This window comes from Equus quagga, chromosome 4 (genome assembly GCF_021613505.1).
Source record: "Equus quagga isolate Etosha38 chromosome 4, UCLA_HA_Equagga_1.0, whole genome shotgun sequence".
Taxonomy (NCBI): Eukaryota; Metazoa; Chordata; class Mammalia; order Perissodactyla; family Equidae; genus Equus; species Equus quagga.
In genome coordinates, this window is record NC_060270.1 from 20,263,850 (window position 1) to 20,276,124 (window position 12,275).

The following is a 12,275-nucleotide window of genomic DNA, read 5'->3' on the forward strand; positions in this document are numbered from 1 at the left end:
AAGCACACACGCACACACACGCATAAGTGCACTATAACTGCTGAAATCTGAATAAAGTTGATGGATTGTATCCATGTCAATTTGTGAAACCGTATAATAGTTACACAAGATGTTACCCTTCGGAAAAATTAGGTGAAGGGGATATGGGAATCTCTATTATTTCTTATAACTGCATGTAAATATATAATTATCTCAAAATAAAAAGTTAAAGGAATGAGTCAATATATATCAAGAGCCACAATCAATCAGGGTCATAACTTTCTGAACGGAAACTTCGCAAATCCAGTTGAGAAATCATCAGTCATTTATCTACTCAACACCCATATTAGGCACTGTGCTAGGTAATGAGATTCAGGGGTGAAAGTCATGGGCTTTGTCTTCATGAACTTTCAGACAGGAAATATGAAAACAGCTCAATGGATGAAAAGGACCATTAAATCTTCAGTCATACACGTGAGAATTGGACTCAAATTTCTAACAATAAGAGTAAGGTGAAATAATTTTGGAATATTATATGCTCACTATAGTCATTATGAATAGTATTTAACAGAATGGAAAATGCTTATAACATTAAGGGAAACATTAAATACAAAACCATAGAATATATAACTATGTACTGGGGGGCTTTGGGGAGAAAAAGGAGAAAAAAAGAGAAAAAAGAAGAAGATTGACGACAGATGTTACCTCAGGCACCAATCTTTTAAAAAAAAACCATATATTCATTAGTAATTGATAATTAAAGACAACTTGTTTTTATATGAATAAACTTTTATTGAATTTTAGATAATTAGAAAGAATAAAGAAATGCAAGATAAATGCTTTCTAAACAACATCTGATAGTATCAGCTTTTCTGTCATGGTATTTTTACTTTCTTTATAAAAAGTATAGACATTCATTTATTTAAATTTTTACAAAGTCAAGAACCATCAAATGGAAAAAATAAGTAATGCTAAAGTAAATTCAGCTTCTCATCAATATTGGAATGGTTGCAATGGTTAGGTTCTGAGCTTAGCCCTCTCAGAAAACGAATGTACGCTGCAGCTGTTGGGTTCCATTTATTCAAATGGGTCTGAAAATCGGGAGGCCTTCCCTGTGACAACTGTGATTACAGGAAAAGAGGGCAAAAAGGGAAAAAGTGGGAAGAGGGAGTGAGACGAATTGGGATAGAAAAGATACTCATCAAATCACAAGCTCAGTGTCGTAAATAATTTAGGAAACAAATTTGGGAAGAAATCATTCATGTGTTGCTCAAAGTGTGATTAAGGCGAATCAGCCACCAATGCAAGTATGGGCAGATCCACGCGGCACAAATAGAATGAGGAGTTTGTAAATTATCTGGTGAACTGCAAGGCCAACCAAGCCAGGTAATTAATCACAAAAGGAGCCTCTTTACAGAGGTGTAAAACGCAATTGGGCGAAATTGCAACCCTGAGCTGTGATGAATACAGGGCAGACCCTCCCAGGAGCATATCTGAAGACATGCCTTTTGTCTCAGTCTTATCTCTTTTGCAAAATAATTATTTGGAAAAGAACAAAACAACTCCTGCCCTGCCTGTAACAACCTACTAACCTCGACTTGTCAAACAAGGAGAAAGTTATCTACCTCAGTACAAAAGGCAGCAGGTGCTGCCCTCATTAAGAGGAACCCACTGCGATAGCCAGGGAGGCCTGGACAGCCCAGCTCTGAGAGGCTGTCAGCAAGCGGACGCCCCTGAGACCTGCCTTCCTGCTCTCGTGCTGCCCACTCAACCCAGCTCTTCCGCGATGGGCCTCCTGCTGGGCTCTGTGAACACTCACTGCACATGGTGTCGCCTTTGCTTTGCTAGCCCAATGCCTCTCATGTATGATTTTTAAAAACCATTAGTTTTCTTTAAAAAAAATTTTTTTCCAGGAAATAATGAACAGTAAACGTCACAGACCTGTAACAGACCCTAGAAAACATAGACAGGCAAGAATCTGTCCGTATAGCAATATTCCAAATATGAAATTCATGGTTCTGGAGGAGATAAATAAATAAATAGGAACGGGCTTCTCAGAGAAGTTTCTTTTGTTTCCCCCTATTTCTTACTGAATTTTGTTTGTGCAAAAAGTTTTGATTCTATGATACAAGAGGCAGCCCTGTGGGGACCGATATTAACCATTTCTGCCATTAAGCCCTCTCCAAAGAAGGGCCGGGGGAGGCAGAACGTATCCCAGGGCTGCTCATTACTTTTACTAAAGACGCCTATCTTTTTAAATCATTTCATTATTTAAATTCTGTCTGGCACTTTAGTCTCTTGAACAATTATTAAGTTAGGCATGAATTAAAGAACCAGCCCATCTGGACTGCAGTTTCAGCTTTAAGTGCTATTCTGCTCTCGCATCTTTTTCCTTGGCTTGGCACATCTTTGAGATCCAGCTTTTTGAATAGAATCCTGGGACAGCTGTGGTGGTGAAACAAGTCTTCATGGTGGAACATTCCAGTTCATTACACAACTCTTAGTGGCCAGGTAACAGCACTGCCTGCTTCTTTGTGCTTTTTACTGGTATCGTTACAAGGAAAGTGTTTCTTTCCGAGCGCACGCCCACCCTCCCCTCCCCCTTGCATGGGGCAGTCCACTGATTCTTTCCTGAATGCTCCGTCCACTCACGTCCTATACCAGGGACCCGGCCCGACTCTGGGCTGGCACCATGACAGGAACAGCGCCAATTCGCTCCAGGGTTGCTTGGCTGACGGTGTAGGAGTGTGTGTGCTGAGGCCGCGGCTTCCTGCTGACTGAGCCATTGCTCCTGGATACGACCTGTGGTGGCGACCCTCTGTTGGCTGTCACTACCAGAGTCTTATGTGGAGCTGGGACCAGATGGTTCCCATTAGCATAGATGGATGGTATATTGGCATTGCCTGAGTGGAGGGAGAAAGACTGGCGCAAGTCACTGAAGTGGTTGAGTGACTCCGTGTTTCTGTGAACTTTCGGATTGCTGCTCCAGTACTGACTGTTGTAGGTGTTAGAAGAGGTCAACGTGTTGTTCTCTGAGGAGGATATCTCAGTGTGGAATGCTTTGGCAGAAGAAGAACATTTAGGTGGAAGATCATCCTCTCTGAAACGGAACAAAAATAAAATTGTTGTTAGGATTCACTTGAGGTTTACCCTCCCTCCTGCCCAGAACTCTTTCCTCTTAAGTTACGGCCAGTGTGTCTGCAAGATACAAACCCTCAGGACAGACCATATTATGCCGAAAGCAAACCCAGCAGTCCTGGTGCCTCAGCTTTGACATCCATTCCCTTTGAGACAATGCTCAGGAAAAATAGTTCCCTCAGCTTCTCAATCTCCAAGAGAAAAAAAAGGTAATACCAAATCTCTCAAAGACCATGCCTTCCAATATAACTGAAAAAGAAAAGTATATATGTGTGCCTGTATGTATATGTACATGTTTATGTATCTTTATATATGTGTGTGTGTCTGTGTGTGCGTATAAATTTTTTTTTTTCCCTCTAAATAGGAAAATAGTCCATGAAGAAATCCGCTGAGCCAGCTGCTGTAAGATAGCTGGGAAACCAAACCCCGGATATGGGGAACTCCAGGAAATGGTTAGAGCTGCCTGACTTTCTTACACTTCGGGGTCTGAGATATCACTGTGGTGTGCTGATGAGAGGATTTCCTTGGTAATCTGATGCAGGGATGAAATCTAACCCCACAAAGTCCTAACCCTTAAGAATTACAAGAAGCTAGGAGAAGTCATTAATTTAATTTAACATGTTAACTAATTCATTTCACATTTATTGAGCAGCAGGCATTCTACTAGATGTTTCATGTTAAAAAGACACAGCTCCTATAGCCAAGAAGATTATGGCCAAACGGGGGTGACAAAAATGCAAGAGCATCTGCAAGTCTGAAAGGCTCAACTTCTGTGAGGAGGTGATGCCTGGACTAGACCTGAATCAGATCAAGGAATTTACCGAAGGGTTGGATGAAAAGGGAAGGAAGAGGGTGGAGGCTTGTGCAAAGACCCTGAGGCATGAGAGAATACAAAACAGACTGGAACACGAAGGGATCAGGGAAGCGGGGAAAGATCCTGAAGGGCCGTGTATGTCATGCTAAGCAGACTGGAGTCATTAAAGCACTTTCAAAAGGATATAATCTGTATATAAAGTGATGCAATCTGACACTGAGCTTGAACCCCCATATCTCGACAATTTGCCAAGAGTCACTTCTTTTTTTTCTTAAGACGTTCATATTCTTAATGGAACTGTCTTTCACACCAAGCCATCCTGCTTTGGCCTCAGTGGACACAGGTACCGGTATGCTCTTACGGTGTTCCTTCTTGCTTTATGCTCTCATCCCTTATAAATGCCAATGTTAAACACAGGTTTTAAACTAACTTTTCTACTGTGGCAGCCACCTAACCCCACCTGTCCTGGAGATGGGGAGGAGAGGGGAACTTCTTCCCTTGGGTCCTCCTAGTTAGGCACATGCTCTACCCTCCTCCCCTTTCATGATCCAGTAAATAAAACTGAGTAGCACCATGAGGAAAAATGATATAACATACAAGAAAATATTATTTGGCTGCTTTAACTATCTTGGACATCACAGTCATAAGATTAGCAAAGAAATCGTAGCTGCCAAAATGAATAGAAATAGACATTAGTTATGCAAGACAAATTATCTGACACACAAACCTTATTTCATTGGGAATTTCTTCTTCCTCCTCCTCCTTATTTTTGCTTCTCCAGTAAAAGAATGCCCCTAAAATTAGTGCAATGCAAAAAATGATAATGACTGCACCAGTGCCAATGGCTCCAGCTACTAGTCCAATGCTCCTGGGCTGGGCTGCAAAATATATTTAAGGTAGATTTAAAGAACCAAAAAAGAAGCAAGAAAGAGAGAAATGGCATATACACATGCAACTTTATAAACTACTATAGAATCTTCTTAAAATGTACAAAATTGCCTAATGTAGTCCATCCATATAAAGCGAAACCTCAGTTAACTTTCTGTATCCCCAGTCGCTGGGACTAACACACAGTAGGTTCACAGACATTTACTGAAGGAATGAACCTTACATGGCTCAGTGTTTCAGGAGAGCAACACCTAGAGTGGAGCAGGAAAAGGATGCTCACCTGCCTGATCGGCCCAAAGGAACCCTGGCAATCGGTGGGATAACTTAGCACCTCCTCCCAGCCAGACCACTCCCGTCTGCAACGGGTATTCAAATAACCCAGAATTCTCCACTAAAGAGAAAACTTCTGCACTTCTTATTTATGACCTGGCCACCTAACAAATAAGGAGATGTAAGGGATACAGAGAAAATGCAAGGAGGTCTTGCCATGGCTGTAAGATCCCCACAAATTTTTATAACATCTGTAGTACTATATAATCAAAACTGACTTGATTCTAAGGATCCTGAGGAGAAAGACATTTTGTCATAAAGAAGATGTCACATTGCTGAGGCTGGAAAGTATACTAATACATTTATAAAATATTTTCTTTTTTTTTTTTAAAGATTTTTTTATTTTTTTCCTTTTTCTCCCCAAAGCCCCCTGGTACATAGTTGTATATTCTTAGTTGTGGGTCCTTCTAGTTGTGGCATGTGGGACGCCGCCTCAGCGTGACTCCATGAGCGGTGCCATGTCCGCGCCCAGGATTCGAACCAACGAAACACTGGGCCACCTGCAGCAGAGCGCGCGAACTTAACCGCTTGGCCACAGGGCCGGCCCCTAAAATATTTTCAATAACGATTAAAACCGAAAGAATTTCTATTTCATCTTTGAACAACCTAAAAACAATTCAGCAGAACTCTTCATTTCCTGGTTTGACAGAGACCTTGGCGTCTCAGACCCAGAGTGGACTCAGAATTTTACATACTTACGTGAAATAACCTGGAGATCCAAAAGACAGCTGCTGGTTCCAATGGCATTAGAAGCCACGCACTGGTACAAACCTGAGGACAGTGCACTGATGTTGCGGATGGTGACTGTCCCCTGGACCTGATCTGTCACAAAAATAATAATCAAGTAAGGATTTAGGAGAAAAAATATGAAAACCAAAGAAATTAGCAGAAGATAAGACTATAAAAATAGACAAACACTGAAGAGCTATAATAGCTGTTTTTGAAAAAACTTTTTTGGTTCATGAATGCTAAAGACTAAAACCATGACATCACATTAAAGACTGGAGCTACAGAGGACTGTCCTAATTAAGGGCAATCTTACGCCTTAATCTGCAGATTAGTGAGAGGTCCTAAATGTTAGCAGCCTTCCCTGAGGAAACAGTGGCTAATGCCTATCCTAAAGAATTTACGATCAGTAACACCAAATTTTAATTCTGAGGAAAGGCAATAACATAAAGATGAGGTTAAACTTATTACAATAATGTTCACTTCATAGTTGATGGAAAAAGTATCCACTCTGTGCTCAAGGGTGCAGACTGTTACACCCAACAACCATTATAACTGTCTGTGTAAGTCCAGATTTTCCAAGCAGACACCAAGACAAGGTTTACCGGAGGAAATGCCAGTAAAGGAAGCAGAGAGGAAGCTGGAGAAGCCCTGAAATTCTAGGAATTTGATCAGCTCACACAGAACCAGCAATTTTGTTAACATTTCCGTAGAGGTAATTTGGGAAATTTTTAACAGCTGATGTAAGTGGCATTCTGGCATGTAGAAAGAGGTAAACTTTAAAGATTCTTGCTTTATAAAGTTATTTTTAAAAGGCGAAGTCACTGTTCTCCCCTTTGTCTCTATAGATGCAGACTCCTCAAGTAGATGGATGTAAAAACGTCTTCTGAACCGAGGCTGACATACCATGCTAGACCTAACTCAGGATGTAATCAGGGAATGAGGCAGACGGCGTTGGCAAGAGGGGATTTACCAGAAGCAGAACAGGGCTGCCCATGTGGTCAAGGCCAAGTGGAGACGGGAGCATGCCTTCAGCAAGCCCCAGACTGTTCCCAACCACAAGCATGTGGCTCTTTCTGACACAAGATGGACTTAAGTCCTCAATCTGTCACTTCACTTGGCCTGCTCTGGCACAGAAGTAATTTGTTGAAATGAAGTTAGGGAATAAATGTTCTTTGGATCCTCTTTCTTTTAAAGAATAGGGAAAGTTCAACTGCGTGGAACTACAGTTTGGGAAGCACAAATGACATCACACCCCACTGTTTCAGTCCACAGCAACACTGCAGCCCACACAAGCTGTGCACTTGCACTAGAAAGTCCTTCCGAATCAGAGAGAAACACATATAAGTGTACACTCCACTTCCACCCTTTCTCCCAGATCCAAACCGCCTACACGATGGTGCACTGGCTGAGAGCATATGTTGTAGACTCAGACAGCCTGGGTTGGAACCTGTTCTACCACCTACTAGCTATGCGTCTTGAATGTGTCACGTTCTCTTCATCTGTGTTTTAGTTTGCTCATGTGTGACATGGAGCTACCAACATGCCCCCGCCTTCTAGGTTACTGTGAGGATTAGATGACATAATGCGTGTAGCAAGCTCATGACAGTGCCTGGTGATGTGTCCATGTGGGAATTCCTTCCTGGCATTGCTTTGGAAATTTGTCTTTTCCTGAATCATAAGAAAAACCAGTCAAGAAATTGGGAAAATGTCAAATGTCTCCAAATTCCCAATAGGTATTAATGCTCAGGATTTGAGGTTGAGAGATAGGAGTTCCTAAATCATAAATTATTATATATTTTTCGTATGATTTATTTATTTTTAAATAATAATGAGTGACCATAATAATAATAGTGAGTCATTTCTTATATAAAAGTTTCAGAAGTACTATGTGGAAAAAAATAATGAATGCATGATTTATTGTTATCTGAAGCAATATGACAAAATTATTTATGTCAATGATATGCAAAAAATGATTGCAACCTGATACATTTGATAATAAAAAATAGTAAAAAAGGGAACATCAACACAAAATAAATGCCAAATTAAAATCTATGTAAAAATTCAAAGATAACATCAGGAATTCTAAAATAAAATTTGAGAGGCCGGCTCCGTGGCTGAGTGGTTAAGTTCGCACGCTCCGCTGCGGCGGCCCAGGGTTCGGATCCTGGGCGTGGACATGGCACCGCTCGTCAGGCCACGTTGAGGTGGCATCCTACATCCCACAACTAGAAGGACCTGCAACTAAGATATACAACTGTGTACAGGGGGGTTTGGGGAGATAAAGCAGAAAAAAATAAAATAAAATAAAATTTGAAAACACTATACAGCATTAAGTGAATTACCCAGTAGCCTTGATCTTTGTTTCATGCCAAATTTTCCAGACATAGGACATTTCATTTCATTTTTGTGTTGATGTTGGTTGAACTAAGATGTAGATGGAGAAGGGACAGGGGAGAGAACCCGTCCCCATTAAGAGAATGTCCAAAGCGCCTTCGAGGCAGATGTTAGGACAGACGTTGCTTCATATTAGCTCATTTCCTTTATTTAATGATGAACATATTTTGTCTGTTTGCCCTGATTTTGGTTTTGCCATTGAAACAGATACTACTTTTGCCAGTTCAGATTTTAAATCCATTTCTGATTTCATGTCAGTGTATTCCACAGCAACCTTCCCATCTTCCTCTCTTTGCCTTTCTGCTGTTAAAGTATTTACAAAGAACTCAAGTCTATAGCAAATATTCAAACTCTGGAAAACACCAATGAACATTACTGGGCAATATTTGAATAATTTAATATTTGGATCCCCTGGTATTAACAATATTCTACAGAATCATGCATCATGCATCAAAATTACCAAGCTAAGGACTTATTTTGCTTCTAAAACTTATTTCTTAGAATACCACCCATAGCATTTATATAAAATATACTATAAAATATGTATAAAGAGATTAATATTTATTTGCAAAAATGACTCACCATTAGCAACAAAGAGTCATGAACACACACTCCCAACATGGCAACAGCTACGAGCAAGCCTGACTGATTGGCCTGTGACTGCTTCTCTCCTACACGCTTCTGTCCGGCTCCCAGAAATGTTGACTCTGAGTGCTCTTGTTTTTAACTTGACATCAACAGATTCTTTAGAATCAGTATATTTCTATGTTGATTATTAAGCTTTAATCCTCAAAGGAGAATGGTACTTAGTGCCTAAGAAATGTTACCTGTTACCATTATAATTATTTTAGTCACCATCCAGAAGTCCCAGAGGACTATTAACTCACTCACTACCTTCCTCAACCAAACCTCTAAGTATTCTTTCTCTAAGTTACTATAGTTACTGTTCATTCAATGGCCTAAGACAAGAATCTGAATGAACCTTCACACTTCGCTGGGTCCCAACATCTAATCAAGCCCCATGTCTTGTTGATTTTGCCTTCAGTCTCTCTTGAATCCACCCTGCCTCCTGTCCCTTCTCCATCCCCACCACAAGGGCCTTAGTTCAGGCCCTCATCATTTCTTGATGGAGCTGCTATCAAAGCCTCCCATCTATGACCCAGCTGCCAATCTCTCACCTTGATTGCTGAAGCTGTTTCTAGAATGCACATGTGGATATCTTCTCTTGCTTCATAAATGCCACTGAATACCCACAGTCTCAAAGACAACATCCAAACTCCTTGAATGTTATATAATGCCTTTCACAACCTGGACGTGAACTTGCCAACCTCCTTTCTGGCCAAATCCCCATGAATCTTTATGTCAGCTTTATAGATCTTCTCACTTAAAACTGTTACACTTTTACACTGGCAAGATTTTATTTACACAAATGCTTCCCTCTATTGATAACACCCCCTTTTACCTGCTAAAACTGCTACTTCCTACTTTAAGATCATTTTCTGCTCAGGAATCTCTTTCCCTATAAAGTTCTTCCTAGACTCTTCAGGGGGAATTAAAACTTCTATCTTTTTAGTTTTACAGCACAGTAAACATTTTTATAGCATTAAACCTGTAGTACTATAATTATCCCTTTATATCTGTCCTCCATTGACAGTGAGCTCTAGAATGGAGATGCGTCTCTTTATATTTATATTTCTCTACCTTCCCCAACAATCTACCCTGAGGTAATTGCACAGAATAAGGGTTGTGCCTGTGTGTTTGCACATACACACACACATACACACCTATCTAAAGAATGGACAAATGTATAACCAAGTGAACAGAGTTGTGATAATCACTGGTATTTAATTTTTTAAAGAAGGAGGAGTACTGAGCATTGCCTGGGACTTGTTTATGTCAGAAGGCAAAAAGCAAGGGGGGAAACCTGTCTTTAGTCAGAATAACATCTTGATGAAGACAAAATAAGCGCCTGTTTATTCAGCAACTTAAGTGGGTGAAAACTTTGTTACTCCCCATGAGAGAATTATGGAACCACTCTCACTGGGAGAGGACTCGGCAGTGGCAGTTCAAGGAGGAGAATCAAGGTCCCTGAGGCTTCCAAGCACGGCGGGCGAATGGGAGTGCTGTCTATCACCAGACCTTGGGCAAACCTGGAATCCTCTCTGGGTTTTCTCCCCTGTAGCTTGACAGTGTTGGACCGTGGTGATATTTAAGATACTCTCCTGCTCTACATGATGTCTATACAAAGTAGTGCACAGAGTTCTCAAGCAAGCAGGAGAGTTTATCATCTCTCTTCACCGCATTAAATTATGAAAGGATGAGGACAACAGAGGAAGTCCCAGGAACCAAGAAGGAAAAATGCATAATTTATAAAGAACACTCAAATAATCAGTAAAAGGCATGGGGAGAGGGGAAGTTAAGAAAAATCTCGGTAAATAGAAAACAAAATAAATAAAATAAAATATTAGAAATTAATCTAAATATATCCATAATCATAACTAATGTAAATGGATTCAATCAATCAGAGGATAGAGGCTCTCAGATGGCAGATTGAAAACCAAACTAAATCCAGATACATGCTGCTTATAAGAGATAAACCTAAAATATAAAGCACAGAATCATGAAAGTAAAGGAACCATAAAATAGAAACATACTAACAAGAATCAACCAAAGGAAGCTACTATAGGAATTTTAATAAGTTAAAATAAGGCAAAAATGAATATTAAACATAGAGAATCAGTGAGATGTAACAAACGTGCAAGTACCTAATGACATGGGCTCAAACAGATTTTTAAAAATTGGCATAAGTGCAAGAACAAATTGACAAATCCAGAGTCCTACTGTGTGATTTTTAAAAACACCTCTTTCATAAAATAATAGCTGACAGATAAAATATTGGTAAAGATATAGAATACTTGAATAATACAATTAACATGTTTCATATGAGAGAGATATATTCCTATCTCCTAGCACCTGCAACTGGACACAATAGCTCTTACTACTCTCCGCCTCGCTCACTCCACTCAGAACACGCTGGTCCCTTTGCTGTTTTGCAAAAACACCAGGCGCGCTCCTGCCTCAGGGCGTTCATGTGGCTGTTCGCTCTGTCTGGGATGCTCTCCAGCCCTCAGAGTCACATGCTGCCTTCCTTCAGCATCTCTAAATCTTTGCTAGAGTATCTTCCTCTCCATGAGGCTTCCCCTAAGCATCTTGCAGCTCCTCAGGCCCCAACTAATCCATTTTATCCTGATCTATTTTCCCCCATAGAATTTATCGCCTTGTAACAAACTCTGCAATTTACTGATTCATTATGTCCGATCTCTACCCACTAGGATGTAAACTCTACAAAGAGAAAGACGTCTATCCTGTTGATGGATGTATCTCCAGCACCTAGAATAGTGTCTGGCACCCAGTAAGTGCCCAACAAGTATCTGGTGAATGAATGAATGAAGAAAAGAAATTAATACAGGTATATAAGAGCATAGATATGGTTTTATAAAGCTGGGATTAGCAGATCAAAAACATAAAAGAGGAAAAGCACAAACAAACAGAATTAGGAATGAAAAGGGGAACATAAATACAGTTTTAAAATTCACAAGAGAGGGGCCGGCCCAGTAGCACAGTGGTTAAGTGCACATGTTCCACTTCAGCACCCCCGGGGTTCCCTGGTTCAGATCCTGGGTGTGGACTTGGCACCGCTTGGCACATCATGCTGTGGTTGGCATCCCACATAAAAGTAGAGGAAGATGGGCATGGATTTTAGCTCAGGGCCAGTCTTCCTCAGCAAAAAGAGAAGGATTGGCAGCAGTTAGGATTGTCAGCAGTTGGCTCAAGGCTAATCTTCCTCAATAAATAAAATAAAATGCACAAGGGAAAAACAATACTAATAATATAAACACCAATATTTATCAAGTGCTTATACATTCTAAACTTTTTACATTTAATCTTTATTCCACCCCTGTGAAGAAGTTACTGTTACTGTGTCTGTTTTACATATAGGTAA

The 12,275-nt window shown here is 40.4% G+C and overlaps 1 protein-coding gene across 4 annotated transcripts in view; it reads right to left on the minus strand.

Annotated features, from left to right (window-relative positions):
• Positions 1-772: 772 nt before the first annotated feature.
• The window catches only part of IGSF11 (immunoglobulin superfamily member 11), a 123,651-nt gene continuing 112,148 nt past the window's right edge, over positions 773-12,275 (minus strand). For 3 of the 4 annotated variants that reach the window (XM_046657920.1, XM_046657922.1, XM_046657923.1), the window contains 3 exons: positions 5,849-5,971; positions 4,659-4,809; positions 773-3,079 (listed from right to left, as the gene is read on the minus strand). In XM_046657920.1, the coding sequence (XP_046513876.1) occupies positions 2,635-3,079; positions 4,659-4,809; positions 5,849-5,971 (719 nt within the window). In that variant the 3' untranslated portion in view covers positions 773-2,634. The remainder of the gene's footprint in view (positions 3,080-4,658; positions 4,810-5,848; positions 5,972-12,275) is intronic. The other variant, XM_046657921.1, reaches the window with a different exon arrangement.